General features: G+C 40.6%; 1 protein-coding gene across 1 annotated transcript in view; it reads right to left on the bottom strand.

Moving 5' to 3' along the window:
• The window catches only part of HDAC2 (histone deacetylase 2), a 73,823-nt gene that overhangs the window by 22,676 nt on the left and 26,664 nt on the right, over positions 1 to 24,483 (bottom strand). The window contains exons 6-9 of the mRNA XM_089683537.1: positions 20,379 to 20,520; positions 10,475 to 10,567; positions 9,861 to 9,969; positions 4,464 to 4,604 (exon numbers count right to left, since the gene is read on the bottom strand). Coding sequence (XP_089539663.1) covers positions 4,464 to 4,604; positions 9,861 to 9,969; positions 10,475 to 10,567; positions 20,379 to 20,520 — 485 coding nt within the window. The remainder of the gene's footprint in view (positions 1 to 4,463; positions 4,605 to 9,860; positions 9,970 to 10,474; positions 10,568 to 20,378; positions 20,521 to 24,483) is intronic.

Here is a 24,483-nt window from a genome sequence, read left to right as displayed (position 1 = left end):
TTTCCTGCCTCTAAAGGCTCCTACAACTAAAAGCTGCTAAAAGCCTATTTGTGCATGGACACCTAGGCTAACATGGAGGGGTGTTTAGAGGCAGGGAAAAAAAAAAAAAACATCACATTCCCCTAGAAATAGCTGTAAAAAAGTCCTGTGTGTATGAGGCCTAAATTGCTGGCAGCTGAAAGTCTGCCTGCCAATGTTCTACAACAGGAATGTGAACATTGGAAATGGCTGTAACGTGAAGTTACAGTTGTGCTCAAATGTTTGCATATGTGGCAGAAATCGTGAAATTTTGGCATGGATATTGAAAATTTGACTGATCATGCCAAAATACTTAAACAAAAATTAGCTGTATAGTCGAGTTGCCGGAAATAAGCGTTTACTGCGCCAATGCCACATAAACGTTTGGTTACAATATGCCAATAACACCTGGACATGCCTCACCTGACCTTTTTCTGCCACTGGTGCAGTAAAGGCTTCTTTTGGGGAATGCAAACATGCAGCTAATTTTTGTTCAAGAATCGTCATATTGTGCTCATTGAAACAACCACACAATCTTTCTTGGTTTACCTTGGTATCAAGAGACCCCCGAATTTTACATTTTGTAATAACTGATTGAATAGTACTGACTGGCATATTCAAGGCTTAGGATATCTTTTTATTTCCTTTTCCATCTTTATAAAGTTCCATTACCTTGTTACGCAGGTCTTTTGACAGTTCTTTTCTACTCCCCATTGTTTAGTTTCTAGCCTGCTCAGTGCATCCACGTGAGAGCTAAGAAACTCATTTGGCTAGTTATACACTCACGCTAATTGCAATTTAAAAAGCCACATATGTAGGAAAGGAACCTTTAATTGCCATTTTAACCTGAGTGTTTCACCTTGTGTTTCTGTACCAAGGCCAAACGTTCCAGGGTATGCAAAGCTTTGATAAGAGCCATTTTGGTGATTTCTGTTATGATTTTAGAAAGCAGCCAAAACAAATGTGATAATAAATGGGGTCATATGATTACGATCCTTAAATAAAAGACTTTTTTTGGCATGATCAGTAATTTTCAATATCAATGCTAACATGTCACAATTCCTGCCAGGGTATGCAAACTTTTGAGCACAACTATATGTCTAAGACAAAATCAGGTTTGCTTCCCCCTCAGCAGCACGACTTCTTGTCCCCCTTTGATGGTCGACACATCAGTGTCACTATCAGAATGAACTCTGACAGGGAAAACCTGGAGGTATAGACCAGAAAAGGAGAGCCAGACAAAATATCTGAAGTTCCAGGATGCTGATCAGACACACCACAGTGCACACCACATCTGCTAGAATGCCCACCGTGATCTTCCGTCTCTGAGACAGCCCTGAATCCCAAGATTCCTTCTGGAAGGACTCCACAGAACATTCCCGATACCACACCCTACTTCAACAAAGCTGATCACGCAGTCCACATATGGATGCACAAAATTCCTGCCTTGACATTGAGGTTTGTGCCCCTAAATGGTGAAAATACCAGGCAGGGGCAGGTATTTAGAGCAAGTCTGACTCTTTGGGGAGCCATTGCAGGGTGCACTTTGCAGGGGGTCCTCCCTGCCTGATAGAGGGGATTTGTCTTTTCCCCTACTGTGAAGCCATGGCTTGCAAGGGTTAAAAAGGCCAGTTAACCTGAAAGGTAAGCGGCCACCCAGCTAACAGGAGTGCTAGCCTATACCAGGACACCTATGTGGCAAGTCACCCTCAGTAGACACATGTACCAAAACTTGGTGTGCCTGACTAAAGTAGTGGCAATTGCAGCTGCTCAGGACTGAAGGCAGAATAGCATTGAATCAGGTATCTCTCAGGACTTGGGGATTCCAGTGTGGTGTGACATTGCAGTGCGAGTAGCTCAAGAATATGCTCACTGCACCTAGGAACCAGTAAGAATGGCACCTACACATGCATGCATGACGACATCCTCTCACACGTGCACCACACTGAACCATACTGTTTGTGCTCAGCCACTGCCATATGTTGTTCCCATAGGAAAAACTGCCCAAATGCCCCGGAAAGACAGGAAACACTGGCAGGGGGACTGCCACATGCTCCACTAGAACAAACAACTCACCAGTCCATAGGTGCAGGGCCAGCAGGCCCAATCTTAACCTATCAAATGGGACGCACAGCAGGACCTTCCTTCAGGGGGTTCGCTGCCCTGGACCTGTAGAGAACCCTTCTAGTGACTTCACCAGATTCACTGTATCCCTGAGATCGCTGCCAACAGGATCCAATAGTGCTCAACAGACATTACAGGCTGTTGTATGTAGGGTCCAGGTACAGCCCCCTCTTAGACATTAGGCCATGATCGATCAGGACAAAGCACTCTTCAACCCCATCAGGGGTGTTAGGAACAGGCTACGAGATCATACCTAAGCGTTTACAAGAAAAAGCTTCGAAGGTACATCCGTCACCTAGGGTCACAAGCTGAAAAAAAAAGGGGGTTTAGCCGATTTGGGTGGGGTTATGCCTGGTCGGGTACTCATGCCTTTTTTTTTTGGCCAGTATCCAATCAACTGAAGGTGGCAGCATAGTCAAAATAGCCATGAATATTAGGTTTTCTGTAGCCTGTGATATATGATTAGAACACCATGCTAACCTGCAGGAACATGGCAGAAGTAAAACGTTCACAAAATAGAGATAGAGACTCCTGCTATGTGCCCACTGCATTGTCCCAGCATAGCTTTTATATAATGCCTCAAAAAAACCTCAAGGTAAATTTGCTTCAGGCAGACTGAAATGCATTTCCTTGTGGATTTGCTTCCACTTTGCAATAAACAGCTGTCAAAGTAAAGCTGGCCAAACATGGATCGAAATTCAGCCAGGTCAAATTTCATTCAATATGTGGCTGAACCCACTTGGTAGAAGTCGATCGTTTCATCGGCGTCTGTGAAAAGGACATTTTTTCAGCTGCTGCTTTCAGAATACAATGTCCCAGCGGGAAGAACTCCTCCATCTGCCTTGTTTGTCTGGATGGAGGAATCTTTTTTTTTTTTTTCTCCCATTCAGTCAGTAGGCAAAACAAAAAGCTTAACTGTGACTGCAGGTTTACAGGCCCAACGCATCCAAAAACATATAGTAGCCCATCAACTCCTTGCGCAACAGCAATACTCTGTCAGACACCAGAAACAGAGGTACGAATACAGAAGGCAGTATTTGTACAAATATCAAAACCATACCAAACATAATACTTAAAAATATATTCCTCAATTGCCAATTTGTGTGACATAGTGCCTTTGCAAAACAGACTTTGCCTTGTAAAAGTAGTTGTGACATCACTGTGCTGGACATAGCCTGTGCAGAGCTATGAGAGAGATCAAGCAAGCCTACCCATTACAGTGCCTGCAGAAAACTATCTGGACTAAGTAGCTCATTAAGATAAGCTAAGACATACATGATGACATTTAAAGCAGAACTTCACTCTCAGCATCAACTATTTTGAATCCTTATACTGCTAGCATTAGTAAATGGATAGAAAAGTATATCATATTTCTTTGTTTTAAACTTTTTATTTACATTTTTTCAATTAACTACTGGTTTCCATCCCTACGCAAATGATGTCATACATCTCAGGAATCTTCAGGAGGAGAGGGGGGGTGGGAAGGCTTGTCTCAGCTAAGCACACCCTCCTAGTTACATGCCAGAGCTAATGGCAGAGGAATTCCAGGAAGCACATGCTACATGTATGATCTGCCTTACTCAAGATGCACACAGGCAGAAATGCTGGGGTGTGTTTTTCAAAGTGATTTCACAGCATAATAAAGCATGGAGACATGGATGGATGGGGGGAGTTTTCTTTTCATATTACAAATGAATTATAGCTTTTTTGGTTCGTGGTGGTCAGATACAGTGCAGTTCTGCTTTAAGTAATTCCTATGCATGCACCTAATCCTTGTAGGTATATGGCAGTGAGATCATATTCCCATAGATGCACAGCAAAGAATGTCCATATTCTTACGTATGCACAGTGCATGCATAAACATCGACAGTCCCGCAGGGCTGCTATCAATATGACAGCAAGATCCCACACAAGTGCAGTAGTGATCTATGTTACCATGCATGGTATGCTGATGTTATCTGCCAGTATTTCAGCTTTGACTCAAACGTTCAAAACAATTATAGTAATATCACATTAGTCTTTTTTATATTTTGACAATCTGGGGGCATAATGTATGTTATTGTGAACCCCTACAAAAAGAAATGAGATGGCAAACTGTCTCAGTCTTCCAAGTCAATGTTTGCGAAAATAAATACCTTAAATCCATTGCAAACTCTCATTTTATCCTTCCCCTTTCACAAGACCTTATGGGTCTTTGTACCCCATTTAACCGTTACTTATATCTTCAATAATGAAACGGTTTAAAAAAAACACATTGACCATAAAAAACCCTTTAAAACTTGATACTTCATAAAGCCAAAGTACATATAAACTAAACTTACCATTTGGGATTTCACAATCCAGTGCAACAGCAGTCTCATATGTCCAGCAACGAGCAACATTACGGATAGTATATCCACCTCCACCAAGCATGAGTAGAGGCAAGTTAAAAGTCTTCACAACTTCAACACACTTAGCATGGCCTGCAGAAAGTATATTCTGTTAGTGGAGTTATTCCAAGTATAGAGAGTCTACCTATTTCACTCAGTAGACTAACTACCAAGAGTTGTATGCATAAGCTCTGGTTCACACCGCTGTGACTTCAAGTGCGACATGTGACTTACAAATCACATCTAATGTATTTCTATGACACGGTCTTAATCAGTGTGATTTGAAGTAGAGCGATTTCAAAAATAGTTCATGCACAATTTTTTTACGATCTCATTGCGACTTGCATTGACTTCTATTAAATGAAGTTGCAAGCCGCAGTGAAATCGGAGGTACAAATCACACTGATCTGTGGTTTTGAAATCACGCTACTTTAAGTGAGTTTCAAAGTTGCATTCAGTGTGGACCAGGGCTAAAGTTGAAAAGCAAAATACATCTCAAACACATTTGTTTCTAAAATGCTTCTGAAGATGTTAAATTCAACCATGTCTAAATATACATTTTCTTTTATAAACTATGCAGCAGAGAACTATTAAAAGCGACACAAAATATTAAAAAAAAAAAATTGTTATTCCCAGTTAAAGTAGACCTGCTGCAGGTGAAAAGCTGCTGAGGCAATTAGCATCTTGCCCGCCGCTCTACAGCAGCAATACTGCTACAGGGTGGCAGGGCTACGCAAAATCACGTATATATACACACGTGATTTTGCATTACCGGGTAGGGGGTGCGTGCGCCCTACCCGCACCGCCATTGGCGGCTTCAGCTGTCGATCACCAGGTCCCAGCTGGTGATTCCGCCCAAGCACCAGGCAATCACCGAGTATCACTGATGGTGGAGAGGTTTGTATGTAAACAATACAGGTCTTTCCCGTCAGCTCCTTCACACTGCTTTGTGTGGGTTTGCATAGCAGAGCAATACAAAGCAGTGTGCTGTGTGCTTACACAATGAAACACATGCACAGCACACTGTAAAACAGCACACAGTCATCCCTTTGATCACCCCAGATGTTAACCCCCTCCTCCCCAGTGTCATTAGTATAGTGTCAGTGCTTTTTATTAGCACTGATCACTGTATTAGTGTCACTGGGGGGGGGGGGTGCCAGTTCCCCCCCCCCCCCCCCATGTCAGAATGCCCGCCGACACGAGGGGGGTGGGAGTGATTTTCTTAGTTTCTGTTATAACATCTTGCAAATAAGTAATCTTTCTACACAAATTTAGGGCCAAAATATATTCTACTACATGTCCAGGACAGTACAAATACCCCTAAAATAACTGCTTGTTACATAGTTATTCTGGCTGAAAATAGACAAAAGTCCATCCAGTTCAAACATAGAAAAAAAAAAAAGTTATAATCCTATATCCACAGTTGATCCAGAGGAAGGCAAAAAAAATCCCAGCAAAGCATGATCCAATTTGCTCCTGCTGGGAAAAAAAATTCCTTCCTGATCCCCCGAGAGGCAATCGGATATTCTCTGGATCAACTTTACCTATAAATGTTAGTATCCAGTTATATTCTGTGTATCTAAGAAAAAATCCAGGCCTTTTTTAAAGAAAGTAATCCACTGAGCTGGCCAGAACCAACTCTTGAGGGAGTCCATTCCACATTTGCACAGCTCTCACTGTGGAGAAACCTTTCCGTGTTTGGAGAATAAATTTCTTTTCCTCCAGACGTAAAGAGTGCCCCCTTGTCCTCTGTGATGACCTCAGGGTGAATAGCTCTACACCGAGTTCACTATATGAACCACTGATGTATTTATACATGTTGATCATATCCCCCCTTAATCTCCTCTTCTCAAGAGAATAAATTCAGTTCCTCTAATCTTTCCTCATAGCTGAGCTCCTCCATGCCTCTTATCAGTTTCGTTGCCCTTCTCTGTACTTTCTCCAGTTCCCCAATGTTCTTTTTGTGAATTGGTGCCCAAAATTTAACTGCATATTCCAGATGAGGTCTTACTAATGATTTGTACAGCGGTAATATGATATCTCTCTCTCTGGAATCTATATCTCTTTTAATACAAAAGAGGATTTTGCTCGCTTTAGAAACCGCAGCTTGGGATTGCATGCCATTATTAAGCTTGTGATCTACCAGAACTCCCCGATCCTTCTCCACCATTGATCCCCCAGTTGTACTCCCCCTAGTATGTATGATGCATGCATATTCTTAGCCCCCAAGTGCATAACCTTACATTTATCAATATTAAACCTCATTTGCCACATAGTTGCCCATATAAACAGTTCATTGAGGTCGGCTTGTAAATTGAAGACATGCTGTAAGGACGTTATTCCACTGCACAGCTTGGTGTCATCTGCAAAGACTGAAATGGGATTTGTAATCTCAGACCCTATATCGTTTATAAATATATTAAAAAGTAACGGTCCCAACACTGAACCTTCGGGTACACCACTGACGACCTGAGACCATTCAGAGTATGAATCATTAACCACTACTCGCCTGTAGACTTTACCTTACACATTAGCCGTGTGTGGGGAACTCTGTCAAACACTTTTGCTAAATCCAAGTATACCACGTCCACCGCCACCCCTCTGTCCAAGGTTTTGCTCACCCCCTCATAAAAAGAAATCAGATTTGTTTGACAACTTCTGTCTTTCATGAATCTATGCTGTCTGTTGCTTACAATATTTTTTTTCGAGCAAGAACTCATCTATGTGGTCTTTTATTAAACTCTTCAGTATCTTCCCAACTATAGAAGTTAAACTAACAGGTCTATAATTACTTGGTAAAGATTTTGATCCCTTTTTAAATATTGGCACCACATTGGCCTTACACCAATCCAGTGGTACTATGCCAGTCATTAAAGAGTCCCTAAAAATTAGAAATAATGGCTTTGAAATGACTGAGCTCAATTCTTTAAGGACCCATGGGTGTATGCCATCTGGTCCAGGTGCTTTATTCACCTTTATACTGTCTAAATATTTCTGGATCATAACAATTGTGAGCCAATGTGGATCATCTGGAGCTGTGTCAATACTATGTCCATTATGGACAAGAGCTCCCCCCATGCTCCTTTGTATACACAGAGCTGAAGAAGGTATTAAATAAATTTGCCTTCTCTTTGTCCCCAGTCACCCACTCTAGATAGTTTTGTAAAGGGCCTACATGCTCTGATCGGACCATTTTACTATTAGTATGCTTGAAGAATTTTTTGGGGTTGGTCCTGCAATCTTTTGCAATCTGTCGTTCGTTTTCATTTTTTGCGGCCTATATTTCCTTTTTGTATATTCTGTTATATTCTTTGTAATGCTTAAACGATGATAGTGGTCCTTTGTTTTTATATTGCATAAAAGCACTTTTCTTATTATCTATAGCCTTTTTAACTTTGGCCGTAGGCCACATAGGTTTGATTTTTAGCCTTTTAAACTTGTTGCCCATGGGAATATATTTTGCAGTGTTTTCACATACAGTCTTTTTGAAGAACTCCCATTTCTGTGTTGTGTTCATCAATGCCAATATTCCCTCCCAGTCTAAGTCTTAGAGAGCAGCTCTCAGCCTTGGAAAATTAGCTCTCTTGAAATTGAGCATTTTTATTTTTCCCGTATGTGCTTGCCGTTTACAGCTAACAATAAATGAAATCTTATGGTCACTGATACCCCTATGTTCTTTTATATGGACATTCGTAATAAGCTCTGCATGGTTTGAGATTACCAGGTCCAGCAGAGCATCATTCCTAGTAGGGGCCCCTATTAACTGTACTATAAAATTGGAGAGTAGAATGTGTGAGGTATTTAGTAAGCGGCATGGTGAGTTTTTTGAAGTTGTCATTTTTTGTCATAATTTTGTGGAAAATGAAAAGAAAAGTGTTTTCACAATTTTTTTTTTTTTTCCCCCCATACTGTCACTAATGCAGTACAGTGTCAACTGGTACGGCAGTGATCAGGAACACCGACTGGCAACAGTATGTAAAAAAAAAAAAAAATACACAATATATATATTTTTATTTTTTTCTACTCCTGTGACCAGAGCAATATAATGTTACCATAGTAATGTTGTACTACTCTAGGCAAATGGTCAGGTGGTCAGGATTTTTTATTTTTATTTTTTTAAATACACATTGTGATTGCTTATACCAATGAATTTCATCGGTATAAGCAAGCATTTTTACTGAATGAAACGGATTCATTCAGTAGTTTTTGTTGTGGTCAGCTGGGATTGGCCATAGCTGATCGCATGCTACAGATAGGTTGTGATTGGCCCAGTCTGTACATGTGACCAATCACAGCTTGCAGCACAGTAGTAAGCAATGAATGGCATGAAAGGAAGCCATTCATTGTTTACAACTGTCATTTGATCTGCTGTGATTGGTCACAGCAATCACATCACAGTGGCAGGGGGCGGTGTAGTGATCTGTCAGCGGCTGTGTCCTGTAGACAAAGCCTGTGACAGATCGTACTGGAGTGCGGCCCACGTGGAGCAGGCGAAGCGGTCACCCCATGATAATAGGGTTCTTACTAGGCTGTCAACGTACAATAGGCCGGGCAGAAAGGAGGTAAACTGAGGAACAATGCCGGTTTCTAGGCTGGTGTGGCCCCGGCGAGAACTTTGTTAGCCTGACAGCTTGCAAGTGATTATGTTATAGCAATTGCATGATTGGAAACCATGATGAATATTTCCAGATTGTCAGTAGATATTGAATTCATCAGGCTCACCTGTAAAAAAAGATCTTATGTAAAATTAAAGTGGCTCTAAAGGGAAAAAATATTTTTACCTCAATGCATTCCCTACATTAATGTAAAAATACCTCCTCACCTTCTAAAGACTTACCAGAGTCCTCACTTGATCCAGAGCTGTGCCCACATGTAGCAGCTCTCTCCACTCTCTCACAGGACTGAGAGGCTGCAGCTGGAGCCTTTGCTGCTGCTTTCAGCAGAGGGCAAGGCTGAGCTACACCGTGTCTGTCATAAGAAGCTAATTCCACCAGCAGGGGACCCCAAAACAGCAGGATCAGGGCCACTCTGTGCAAAACCATTGCACGGAGCAGTCAAGTAAAATTATATATATATATATATATATATATATATATATATATATATATATATATATCTCAATATCAGCATTATTACAGATTACATTTGGAAAATGATTAATGGAGAATTAATCACCATAAAATCTTCAACAAGACGTGCATGAAGCAAAACACGTTGCATGCTTCCTGTGTCTATTCAGGACAATCTATGAACCATAAGGAAAATACATTTCAGAAATTGAACTGGATTTCCTCAAGGCTTGTAGATGCTGAAAATCATTACTTAATCACAATTGGAAATCTTAGTTACCTTTTACTGTTAAATTGAAACACCCAAGGCGGTCTCCTGACAATGAATCGGCACCACACTGTAAAACTACTGCACTGGGCTGGTACATCTCCATTACTTTGGAAATGATCTGTGTGGAAATAGAAAATTATCTCGGAATAGATCAGTCCTTAAATACAGCACATAACAAGCATAAATAGCAGGTATTAAAAGGAGAACTGTCAATGCGAAAATAAAACAAAAACACAAAATTATGTGCACCTGTTTTACCTGTGACATGCACTAATCCTCAAGCTGAAGGTTAACCTACATTTATTTTCTTCCCTAATATACCCTCATCAGCAAACATCTGCATTAGAAACAAGCAGTCATCTAGTGGCTCCCCACCTTGAATGTAGGTTATTACGCTAAATGGTCATTTATGAAAACAGGAGCGGTATCAAGTCGCAGACAGGCTTCCTTCCTGTTGCAGGCTAAAACATTATGGAACATGTGTTATTCAAAAGTATCACCCAATTACTAAAAAGCTCAGAAATTTCTTACTTCACACATTACATATATTATATCATTTTGTGTCTTGTCTGCAGTTATTTTACATGAGGAAGAATCAGAATCTAAAGAGGAATTCTACTTACTGGCTTAAATATTTGTCCGTATGATTCATCATCAATTCCATCCCTCATTGGAAAATTGACAGCATAATACTTTCCTTTTCCAGCACCAATATCCTGGAAAAGTGTAATAAAGATTTGAAAAGCCTTTTAAAGACACAAAATAAAATGAACATACAAAACAGAATGCAACTGCATCAACATGAACCTTTTTCTTGCTCCCCCCGTTGACATAATAGTCTGCCAAGAACGAAGAGTTAGTCTTGTGTAGGTCACAACTTGGAGCTTACACACAGGGCTGAGGAGTTCTTCCCCACCCACATGTGAAAGTGATGAACAGAATAAATTTTTAGCCACTTCAACAATGGCCACTTTTACCCCCATTCCTGCCTAGGCCAATTTTCAGCTTCTAGCATGGTCTCACTTTGAACGACAATTGCACAGTCAGGCAACACTGTACCCACATTACATTTTTATAATTTTTTTGAGACAAAGAGCTTTCTTTTGGTGGTATTTAATCACCACTGGGTTATGTTTTGCTAAACAAACAAAAAAAGACAGAACATTATGAAAAAAAAAAAAAACACAACACACACACACCCTTTGTTTCTGTTATAAAAATTAGCAAAAAGGTCATTGATGTGCGTTGATAGGCTGCACTGATGGGCACTGGTAAAGAGGTACTGATGAGGCTGCACTAATGGACAAGGATTGGCATGGATGGTGCTGCACTGATATTCTGCATCAATGGGCACTGATATGCTGCACAGATGATTAGTGCCCTGATTGTCAATGTAAACATTCCGTTTCTTTCCTCAGCGCTGTCAAAGCTGATCACATGGTAAAAAGCCAACGTCATTGGTTCTTTACTCTGATCACCACCGATTGCTGCACTGCGCACCTCTGGAGGGAAGGAAGGCCTGCCTAGCCGTCAGTCTGCTATTGCCCAGGTGGGAACCAGTTAAAAAGGTTTGATTTCATTAACGTGAATAAAACAGACTGTATAACCGGTTACTGACCAGCCATAGTACACACACACACTGCGGCAGGGCGGCACCTGTGCACAAAATCACGGGTAGGGGGCACACGTGAGGAGCGGGACGGCCCTACTCACGCCGCTGACCGCGGCCATCAATCACCGGGTCCCGACAGGTGATTATCCGCTGGAGACCGGCGATTACCGGCAAACACTGACAGGGAGGACAGCTCCTCTGTCAGTTTGAGCACACTGGTCCGGAACGCTAAGCACAGCTTTCCGGATCAGTGTGTTACTGTGAAGAATACCCCCCCCGCCCCATAATGAAACACTCCCCTCCTCACACAGTTAACCCTTTGATTGCCTCCAAATGTTAACCCCTTCCTCCCCAGTCCCATTAGTACAGTAAGAGTGTTTTTTTTTTTGCACTGATCACTGTATTGGTGTCACTGGGGATGTCAGTGACCCCAAGTCAGTTACCTCCCAGTGTCAAAATGTCCGCCGCAGTCCCGCCATAAGTCGCCGATCGTCGCCATTATTAGTATATATATACGCGCACACACACACACACACACACATAAAAATTCCAGTATACATTCACCGCCATTTGTAGACGCTATAACTTTCACGTAAACCAATTAATTTACACGTATTGGGATTTTTAATTAGCAAAGACATGTCGCAGAATACATTTTGGCAGAAATTTACGATGACATTTGATTTTTACTTTTACTGGACATGTTTTATAGCAAAAAGTCCAAAATATTATTATTTTTTCGTCATAATTGTCGGTCTTGTTTTAGAGCGCAAAAAATAAACAAAATGCACAGGTGATCAAATACCACCGGAAGAAAGATCAATTCATAGGGAAAAAAGGACATAAATTTCTTGTGCAGTTTGCATGACCGCGCAATTGTCAGTTAAAGTAACGCAGCGCTGTAACACAAACCATTTCCTGACCGCCCTATAGCAGAAATACTGCTACAGGGCGGCAGGGGTTCGCAAAATCATGTATATATACACATGATTCGCGCTCCCATGGTTTTCATGCCCCTCCCAGATAGCGTCAGATTGCCTGTCAGTACACCAGTAATCACATTTAACCCCTTGATTGCCAGGAATATGCTCATACACAATAAACCTCCATTGCTAGTATAGTGTCTGAACGGATCAATATCTTTGATCAGATCAGCACTATACCAGCGTTCTCATTAGTATAGTGTCCCCAAAAATGCAGCGTTAGCAGGATCAGCCCCTTGTCACTTGATACATTGCACACAAAACCGCAGTTTTGGCAGAATCAGGCCTGATCTGTTAGCACTTGCCAGTAAATTTTGATGACTCTCATATGCAGCAGAGTGCCATTACTAGTGCCGCTCTACCTTTTGGTGAAGTGGCGAGCACCAGCGGCCTAGTACATCCTGGTCTTTCACATACCAGCACTGCAGTATCATTTGATGACGTGGCGAGTCCCATAAGTGTAGTACAAGCTGGTGCGGTGGCAACCACCAAGAATTGAGCCCCTAGTATCCTTCTGGATGTGCTTGCAAATCCCGATTGGTAGCTCACAAATTCTTCAGCACCCATACTTCCCCCATTCACTGCCCAACCTGACATTCAGGCGGAAACAGCAACTACTCCCCTTGATTTTTTGGAGCTGATTTTCACGGAATATCTGTATGCATGGATTGTGGATCAAAACAATTTATATGCACAACAGTTTATCGCAGCCAACCCAAATTCAAACCTTGCCACACCATTTGCATGGAAACCCATTACGATTTCCGAATTTAAATTTTTTTTGGGCCTAACCCTCAACACGGGCATTACAAAAAAAAATAAATTGCGGTTGTATTGGACCACAGACCCGATTCATCATATGCCGTGTTCTCTGCTGCCATGGCCAGGCATAGATATGAGAGTATAATGTGTTTTATGCATTTCAACAATACACACTGTCATCCTCGAGGTGACCCTGAATTTGACTGGCACCACAAAATTCAGTCCCTCGTAAATCACCTTAACCAAAAATTTGCAGATGTCTATACTCCCCAGCGAAAAATCTGCGTAGAAGAGAAGAACATAGCATATACCCAACAAGGATCAGCGACGTACTGGTGCATCCCTGGAATTTTAATGGTTATTCCAGGATGATGCCTACAGCTGCAGGCATCATCCTGGTATCATTTAATTCAGTCGGCGATCGGCTTACATGTAAAAGCAATCCTAGTGGCTAATTAGCTGCAGAATTGCTTTTACAAGCAGTGGGAGAAGATGCCCCCCCCTCCCCCGCTGCCTTCCACAGCCTTCTCAGGCAGTCCCCTGCCATCGGGGGAACCTGAGAATGCAGCCGGTGTTTCTGCCAGCTGACCATAGAGCTGATTGGAGACCACAATGGTGCCAATCATCTCTATAGGCTAAGAAATCAGAAGCTACAAGCATTTCATCACTTCAGTTTCGCAGGATATAAACAGTGCCATTTGTAAATTACAGTCCTCCTCTGTAAATCTAAAATGGTAGCTTATAAAGGCTTTTAAAACTATGCCTATGGATATTAAAAACGTATGTAGTTTGTCACCATTGCACGGGGCATGTGCAGTATTAAATCATGTCATGTTTGGCATCTATTTACTCAGCATACGATCATCTTTTATATTTTACTAAATAATTGGCCGATATATTGTGTTTTTGTGTATTAAAAGTTAAAAAAAGTTTATTTTTTTAAACATTTGCTTTTGAAAAATCGCTGCACAAGTACTATGACATAAAAAATTGTAGTACCCACCATTTTATTCACTAGGGTGTCTGCTTTAAAAAATATATATAATGTTCGGGGGTTCAAATTATTTCTTAGCAAAAAATACAGATTTTTTTTCATGTGAACAAAAAAAGTGTCAGAAAAGGCTTGATCTTCAGGTGGTTAGAAGAGTGAGTGATATGTGGCATAAACTTCTAATGCTGGTCATAAAATGCCCGCACCCCCCAAAACGACCCCCTTTTGGAAAGTATTTGCTGAGAGCCATGTTGAATCAATAGAAGAATTAATTTTTTTATAAGTTTTTGGAAAATGACAAAAAAAAAATGTTTTTTTTTTTTACACAAAATTGTCACTTACAGTTGTGTCCAAAATTATTCAACCCCCAATGCTGTAAAGGGGTTTAGGGACTATAGTGTACATTTGGAATTGTATTCAGAATCAAATCCTACAAGGACGTTGTAACTACCCAAATGCAACTAAAATGACATCAATTGTTTATGTAATACAGTAGTAAATGGTTCTTATGTGGTTTCTTCATTGCCACAATTATTCAACCCCTTAAAGACTACCACTCTGAAGAACAGAGGTTCATACAGGTGCTTTCCATCAGGTATTGAAAACACCTGTGGATGTCACCGAGCAGCAATCAAGCATAATAAGCACCAATTAGGCAGCTTTAAAATGACTGTGATACTCAGCTCCTTCTAGACATTTACTGGTGTGGTTACAAACATGGTGAAGGCAAGAGAATGGTCCAGGAAGACAAGAGAAGAGGTGATTTCTCTTCACAGGAAGGGCAATGGCTATAAGAAGATTGCAAAGATGTTAAACATACCAAGAGACACCTTAGGAAGCATCATTCGCAAATTCAAGGCAAAGGGCACTGTTGAAACGCTACCTGGTCGTGGCAGAAAGAAGATGCTGACTTCGACTGCTGTGCGCTACCTGAAGCGTAGAGTGGAGAGAAGTCCCCGTGTGACTGCTGAGGAACTGAGAAAAGATTTGTCAGATGTGGGTACAGAAGTTTCAGCCCAGACAATAAGACGCACACTGCGTAATGAAGGCCTCCGTGCCAGAACTCCCAGGCGTACCCCCTTGCTGTCTCCAAAGAATAAGAAGAGTCGACTGCAGTATGCCAAAAGCCATGTGGACAAACCACAAAAGTTGTGGGATAGTGTTCTGTGGACTGATGAAACAAAATTAGAACTGTTTGGGCCCATGGATCAACGCTATGTTTGGAGGAGGAAGAACAAGGCCTATGATGAAAAGAACACCTTGCCTACTGTGAAGCATGGTGGAGGGTCAATCATGCTTTGGGGCTGTTTTGCTTCTGCAGGTACAGGGAAGCTTCAGCGTGTGCAAGGTACCATGAATTCTCTTCAGTACCAGGAGATATTGGATGGAAACGTGATGCAGTCCGTCACACACCTGAGGCTTGGGAGACGTTGGACCTTTCAACAGGACAATGATCCCAAGCATACCTCCAAGTCCACTAGAGCATGGTTGCAGAGGAAAGGCTGGAACATTTTGGAGTGGCCATCGCAGTCACCAGACTTAAATCCGATTGAGAACCTCTGGTGGGACTTAAAGAAAGCAGTTGCAGTGCGCAAGCCTAAGAATGTGACTGAACTGGAGGCCTTTGCCCATGAAGAATGGGCGAAGATACCCGTAGATCGCTGCAAGACACTTGTGTCAAGCTATGCTTCACGTTTAAAAGCTGTTATAACTGTAAAAGGATGCTGTACTAAGTACTAAGATTGAATGTCACTTGGGGGTTGAATAAAACTGATAATGCTGTGAGCACAGAAAAGACATTTGTGGTTATTTCATTATAACTGTTATGTTATATTTGTCTGACCTACAAGTGCCTCTTTAATGTAAATGTAAGCAAGATGACTGAATGATCAAAAGCAATGTCAAACTGGCCAAAACACTCAATTTCAGTGGGGGTTGAATAATTTTGGCCACAACTGTAAATGATTTACTGCTCACACATGCCATGAGTATATGTGGAATTACTCACCAAAATAGATTCTGCTACTTCTCCTGAGTATGGGGGTACCACATATGAGAGACTTTTTGGCAGTCTAGCCAAGTACAGGACCCCAAAATCCAATAAACACCTTCAGGCTTTTAAAGGGCTTTATTTCCTCATTACACTTCCTCACTACCTATCACAGTTTCGGAGGCCCTGAAATGCCAGGATAGCACCAAACCTCCCCAAATGACCTTTTTTTTGGAAAGCAGGCACCCCAAGGAATTTGATAAGAAGTATTATGAGTATTTTGCAGATCTCGTTTGTTGCTACAAGTTTTTGGAAAATGAAGAGAAAAAAAAAAACAAAAAAAATATTTTTTCTTTTCTTTTTTTATATTTCAAACCCTTGTGAGAAAAAATGAGATCTGCAAAATACTCACCATGCCTCTTTAAATTCCTTGGGGTGTCTACTTTCCAAAAAGGGGTAATTTGGGGGGGGGGGGTTGATGCTATCCTGGCATTTCAGGGCCTCTGAAACTCTGATAGGTAGTGAGGAAGTGAAATGAGGAAGTTCCGCACCTTCAGGCTTTCAAAGTGGTTATTGGATTTCAGGCTCCTGTATGTGGCTAGGCTCCCAAAAAGTCTCACACATGTGGTATCCTCATACTCGGTAGAAGTAGCAGAATGTATTTTGGGGTGTAATTCCACATATATTTATTGCACAAGCCATGGGTATATAATTTAAATAACAACTTTGTGTAAAGAAAAAAAAAAAGTTTTTGTCATTTTCCAGAAACTTGTGGAAAAAAAATAAATCTTCCATGGACTCAATATGCCTCTCAGCAGATACAGTAAAGAAAATAAATATTTGATCCCCTGCTGATTGTGAATGTTTGCCCACTCACAAAGAAATTATCAGTCTAAAAATCGAATGGTCGGTGTATTGTAACACTGAGAGACAGAACAGCAACAAAAAAAGTCAAAAGAAATGCATGTCTAAAATTATGCACTGATTTGCATGTTCATGAGGGAAATAAGTATTTGATCCCCTTCACAAAACATGACTTAGTACTCGGTGGCAAATCCCTTGTTGGCAATCACAGAGGTCAGACGTTTCCTGTAGTTGGCCACCAGGTTTGCACACATCTGAGGAGGGATTTTGGCCCACTCCTCTTGGCAGATCCTCTCCAAGTCATTAAGGTTTGGTGGCTGACATTTGGCAACTCGAACTTTCAGCCCCCTTCACAGATTTTCAATCGGATTAAGGTCTGGAGACTGGCTAGGCATGTCTAACAAATAATGCACTGATTTGCATCTTCATGAGGGAAATAAGTCTTTGAACCCCTATCACTCAGCAGGATTTCTGGCTACCAGGTGTCTTTTATACAGATAATAAACTGAGATTAGAAGCAGTCTCTTAAAGGGAGTGCTGCTAATCTCATTTTGTTACCTGTATAAAAGACACCTGTCCACAGGAGCAATCAAAACAATCAGATTCCAAACTCTCCACCATGGCAAAAGACCAAAGAGCTGTCCAAGGATGCCAGGGACAAGGTTGTTGACGTACACAAGGCTGGACTGGGCTACCAAACTATCACCAAGCAGCTTGGTGAGAAGGTGACAACAGTTGGTGCAATCATTCACAAATGGAAGAAACACAAAACAACTGTCAGTCTCCCTAGATCTGGTACACCATGCAGGATCTCACCTCGTGGAGTGTTAATGATCATGAGAACAGTGAGGAGTCATCCCAGAACTACACATGAGGATCTTGTCAATGATCTCCAGGCAGCCGGGACCACAGTCAACAAGAAAACGATTGGTAACAAACTACACCGACAAAGATTGAAATCCTGCAGTGCCCACAAGGACCCTCTGCTCAAGAAAGCACATGTCCAGGCCCGTCTGAAGTTTGCTACTGAACATCTGAATGATGCAGAGGAGGACTGGTTGAAAGTGTAGTGGTCAGATGAGACCAAAATCGAGCTCTCTGGCATCAACTCAATTCGCTGTGTTTGGAGGAGGAGGAATGCTGCCTATAACCCCAAGAACACCATCCCAACTGTCAAACACGGTGGTGGAAACATTCTGCTTTGGGGGTGTTTTTCTGCTAAGGGGCAGGACAAGTGCACTGCATCAAAGGGACGATGGACGGGGCAATGTCACTGCTATGATTTGGAGCCTCATATTGTTCATTATTTAATCTCATCCATTCAAAAGTTCATTGGACTATTTCTGAAGCACAAAATTGGGTTAATCATTTTATATGTTATTTTAAATCACAGGAAATGGATTCATTTCATATTCATTCTATACGGTCTATAGTTGATCACTATCATCCTTGTCACTATATTGGTTCATTTATGTTCATCCATTCACATCTGCACTCGTCACCTTGTTGATGATATTTTTAGGATTTCACTATTACTGCGCAGTCAATTTTTGCGCCTTTTGCATGAAGTCACTTTTTTTATGGGCGCTGCATATTTGTTATATGGACGGGGCAATGTACTGTCCAGTCTTGCGTGAGAACCTTCTTCCCTCAGCCAGGGCATTGAAAATGGGTCATGGATGGGTGTTCCAGCATAACAATGACCCAAAACACACGGCCAAGGCAACAAAGGAGTGGCTCAAGAAGAAGCACATTAAGGTCCTGGAGTGGCCTAGCCAGTCTCCAGACCTTAATCCGATTGAAAATCTGTGAAGGGGGCTGAAAGTTCGAGTTGCCAAACATCAGTCATCAAACCTTAATGACTTGGAGAGGATCTGCCAAGAGGAGTGGGCCAAAATCCCTCCTCAGATGTGTGCAAACCTGGTGGCCAACTACAGGAAACGTCTGACCTCTGTGACTGCCAACAAGGGATTTGCCACCAAGTACTAGTCATTTTTTGTGAAGGGGATCAAATACTTATTTCCCTCATGAACATGCGAATCAGTGCATAATTTGTTAGACATGCATTTCTTTTGACTTTTTTGTTGCTGTTCTGTCTCTCAGTGTTACAATACACCTACCATTCGATTTTTAGACTGATAATTTCTTTATGAATGGGCAAACATTCAAAATCAGCAGGGGATCAAATACTTATTTCCTTCACTGTAGCTTAGGGTGTCTACTTTCCCTACTGTCAGTTTGGGGTGTTTGTACTATACTGGTATTTTAGCACCTCAAGAAATGTGATAAGCAGTCAAAAAGTAAAAGCTGTATAAATTCCATTATCTTTACCATAGTTTGTAGACATTATAACTTTCACACAAAATCAATCAATATACACTTATTGGGATTTTTTTTTAACCAAAAACATGTAAACATGTAGCAGAATACATTTTGGCTTAAATTTATGACGAAATTTGTTTTTTTGGATATTTTGTATGACCAAAATGAGAAAATATCGTTTAAGAAAAAAAAAATTTCTTCAAAACCAAAAATAAAAGCGCACAGGTGATCAAATACCATCAAAAGAAAGCTCTATTTGTGTGAAAAAAAGGACATAGATTTCATTTATGTACCGTATTGCATGACCACGCAATTGTCCGTTAAACGAATGCAGCGCTGTACAGCAAAAAAATCCCGTAAATTGCAGTATCTATACCATAGTTTGTAGACGCTATAACTTTCACAGAAAGCAATCATTATTAGGATTTTTTTACAAAAAAAGTAGCAGAATACATTTTGGCCTAAATTTATAACTAACTTTGAGTTTACTATAGATGCTTTATAGCCGAAAGTAAAAAATATTGTTTTTCTTCAAAATTTTCGGTCTTTTGTTTATAGCGCGAAAAATAAAAAGCGCACAGGTGATCAAATACCACAGAAAGAAAGCTCTATTTATGTGAAAAAAAAAGGACGTAAATTTTGTTTGGGTACAGCAGTGCATGACCACACAATTATCAGTTGAATTAGTACAGCGCCGAGTAGCAAAAAGAGGCCTGGTCATTAATGGGGGGTAAATTCTCTGGAGGGCAAGTGGTTAAGAAGACTCCCAGAAGCAAAACAAAGAAGTGATAAAATGCAATAAGCATGAATTTGTCTATCATGCTGCACTTCCAATTTCTTTTCAATACTCACGCTAGAGCTGTTATGACTTGAAATTTGAAAAGTGCATATCGTCTTGTGTAACTAGGCCTAATTGAACTGGAATGTTTAATGCACTATAGCAAGCAAATTTTTAACCACAAAATTCTTAATTTTAAATTATGACATGTAAAGAAAAACTTACTCGGAGATCACCGGTGCCAGGGAAATATTCCCCATATTTGTGGAATGAAACTGTCATAACACGATCAGTGGTATAAAAAGCTTCTTCAACACCATCACCATGGTGAATATCTATGTCAATGTATAACACTCTTTGGTGGTATCTACAGAAAAAAGGTATGACATCAGTAATCATGATTTTCAAGACACTATATAGAAGTACTGATTGTAAAAGTTTATTCAAATAATTTCCACAATTCACTTGTTGTACCCTATTTTTATGATTATTTACCAAGGAACTTTCAGACTTCTAACACTTAGGGGTTTATGTATATAGTGTTCATTGTTCGGATATGACAAACATTTGCACAATGTGAAAATTGCTGTACTCATCTGCACAGCAAATGTTTTATAGACTTATCTTTATTTGTGTAACAAGAAGAAAAAAAAAAAAAAGGCATACAAACTCATACATATTTTAATATTGTACACTAATGAGATTGTGGTACTTGCCATAAAATCCATTTATTGGAGTATATTGAGGGACACAGGAATTAAGATACAGTTGGGTTATATGCTGATGCCTACAGGGCGATTTGAAAGTGGCAGAAAAAAAAAAAAAATCATAAGGCAACCTTCAGGATAATTCTCTTCTATCATGCATGTCTCCGTTTTTGGTAAAGCAGTATCTAAGAGCATAGCAAAGACAAATTGGGAGCCCTCAATAATGGATTTTAAAATGAGTACAAAAATCCTTTGTCTATTGAGGGATGTAGGAATTCAAATACAGTCAGAATGTACAAAATTATTCCAACAGGGGTAGAAAAATGTAAAAAAAAACAAAAACAAAAAAAACCACAACACAAGGCCATACTGGGAAGACTAGAGACCTCCTCAAGCCCAGCAGCTGCCTAAAGGACCAGAAAGTTGACCAAAACCAACCACAAACAATACATTTACAAACAGGAATAAAAGACCAACAACCTCATATAGTCAACAGAACAAGTCATTGGGGGCAATCTGAAAGAGAACTTATGGAAACATAGCACAAAAAGAAAGATCCAGGCAAGCATGACTTGCTGGTGTACATGGGAAGGCCAGAGGTCGAACATTTGTAACCCTTAGGGTCAATGGGATACAAATTCCAAGACTCCCCGATAGATCCACTCATATGAACATATGCAGGTCATATACAAATATGCAGTATCCTCATCCGTATGTAGAGGGAAGGGCTATTATCTCCTTGAATACTCACAAAGTCTACAATAGTATAGAAAGCCCCTACCTTCTACAAATTTTCTAAAAATATTTTTTTCTAAATAAAAAGGTCTGGTTTATATAGCCCCCCCAGGCAAGGAATGGGGTCAACACTGCTATCTCTGAACACTTCACATTTTTGTGGTACTGAACAAGGCTGTCCCCCTATTGCCTAAACTTTTCGCTCTAGCCATGGAATCACTTGCTCTGATATTAAGAAATTCTTCCAATATCTCCCTTTATGATGATGATGATGTTGATGATACACTAATTTACTTGGAAGACACCAACCAATCTCTATTCCACTTCTTAAACTTTCTCAAAGTACGAGGTCTTCTCAGGTTTCAAGGATAACTGGAAAAAATCCCTACTTTTCTCCTTGGACCCCGAGGCCACTCTCAATACACCCCAATTCCCAGCTTTAAACAGCACATACAGTTAAAATATCTTGGTGTTACAATTCAACCTTATTAAAGTGCACCACCCCAAATTCCCCTACATTTTAGCAAACTCCCCCTTGAACAATAGCTCAACAATACTTCCCACAAATACTTCCTCTTTCATAAAGATGCTTCCTTACTACCCTTCATATGCCGACTACATAAGCTGGAATAGTATTCTCCAATTTTCAACTGTGCTACCTAGCTGCTCGACTGCTTGCTATATGTGACTGGATCATACTAGGTAGAGATTATACCGACAAACCACAGGAAACCTACAGGGCATTAACATTTTTGTTATTCTACATTATTAATACACAATTTAGACTCCTACAATATAGTAACACTTTCATAAATTCTACCAACTGGGCAGATTCTATTAATGACCAAATATAAGCACAAAAAAGGAGTAATCTACTGAAGTCCCTGGTGCAGAAAATTGGTCCTCAAGGACCTCAAAATCATACGTCAATTAATCCAAGATGGCCAAGTCAAAGATTTCCAAACCATACAACTAGAATTCGATAGAAACCTGATGTACCTCATTCCTAGGGTGTAACAAACGTCCAAGAATCAGTTTTGACCAACTCACTATGCCCAAAACCAGTGGAGGTATTGGGCTACCGGACATTCCCAGCTACTAGCATGCCACATGGCTAGAATAGTAGATTGGTCTACGAATCATAGTCGAAAAGCGTGGGTTAACTTGGAGGCTGCTTTCTCGAAGACCCCACTTGCCTCGTCTCCGTGGCTGAAAAGTTCACACCTTCCCGTTGAGTTCACGGGACACCCTCTTATAGGCCCCACTTTAGCCTGTTACCATCAGATAATTAAGACATCGGACTTTTCTCCTACCCCAGGCCCACTCTCGTCCATTATTATGAACCCGGACTTCCCCCCGGGTTTTTCCCCTACTTTTCTTGCAGGATCCAGCCGCCCAAAAAATCTGTGTATACACCAACTCTTTAAAGATGGGACGTTTCTATCTAGAGACATCATTCTAAACAAGTGGCCACTCCTGACCTTGACGCCATGGATGTACAGACAATTACACCATTTCATTCACAGTTCCTCACACATTAACCAATATACTAGATGTCTTACCCCATTTAAAAAACTCTGTTTTACAGACTCTCCTAAGAGACATGTTATATCTCAGCTTTATTCTTACCTTGAAAACACTATTGAGATTCAGTCTAGGAAAGCCTGTATAGCCTTGAGCTCTGACCTACAACTCCAACTAACGCAGGAAGACTGGGATCATATCTACGCACTTATTCATAAAGGCTCCATATGTGTTTCCACTCAGGAAAGCAACTTTAAACTATACTCTAGATGGTACAGAGTCCCAGCCCTGCTTCACCAGTTCGATCCCAATGTCTCGGACTTTTGTTGGAGATGTCACCTGGCTAAGGGTACACTCATGCACATTTGGTGGGATGGCTTCAAACTATAAGCTGATATTTCCATTGTGACGCGTTTCACATGTTGAAAGCCACCTACCCGCAAGAATATACTCCCCCTTTTTTCAGTTATACCATACCATAAGCCCTCCCCTCCCTACCTCAACCCCGCCCCTTTTTTTTCCTCTTTCTTCTTCTTTCTCTCTTTCTTCCTTCTCCCTTTCTATATACTTACGTTATCACCAAGTTACTCTACTTAATAACTAACCCTCTTTCTACCTGATCTTTAGCTCTCGCCTGTGTTCTACTCTTATCTTCGTACCATAACCAATACAGAATGCTGTATCTCAAACAGACGTATTACGTTCCATAACACTTACACTTCCAATTCTTGGACACATGAAATGGATCTAAGGCTTCCATAGATGCTGTTCATATTCGATATCACACACTTCACACTTCCCTGACAGAAAATCCTGCTCAAAGGTCAAAAGACAATATAACTCCTAACTCATTTCTTATTTGTGGTACATTTCCTGGATTGTAATATTATGTTGACAAAATGTTTTACAATGTTATGTTTTGTATTGCCTGTTATGGTTTGACCTGTCTGCGACACGGGAGTCGACATACAGTACTCTGTCCGATTTTGGATTCACGTCTGTATATGTATTGTTATGCCTGATTTCTTCTAATAAAAATCTTTTTTGGAAAAAAAAAAAAAAAAGGTCTTAAAGCCCAACAGGTAACAAAAAAAAAATAACTTAAAGCTTCTCTATTGCCGTGAAATAATAATAATATTAATAACAATAATAATAATAAAATTTAAAAAAATAAAAGTCAGCAGTAGCTTCCAGTACATGTAGAATCACCATACAGAACACAACTCCCAAGACATTTTGTGAATGTGCTCTAGGGAGTTATGAGTGCTGCTGTATGGATTGGTGGCATCAGCGCTCAAAGCACACCAGAGAACTCCGCTATCACAGCTGCAAATCGTTTGGGCATGGCTTGATTTTGTTAGTAC

The sequence above is a fragment of the Staurois parvus genome, unplaced genomic scaffold (genome assembly GCF_062004578.1).
Source record: "Staurois parvus isolate SC_StPar_1 unplaced genomic scaffold, SC_StPar_1.0 ptg000314l, whole genome shotgun sequence".
Classification (NCBI taxonomy): domain Eukaryota; kingdom Metazoa; phylum Chordata; class Amphibia; order Anura; family Ranidae; genus Staurois; species Staurois parvus.
This window is presented reverse-complemented; position numbering and strand designations above follow the sequence as displayed.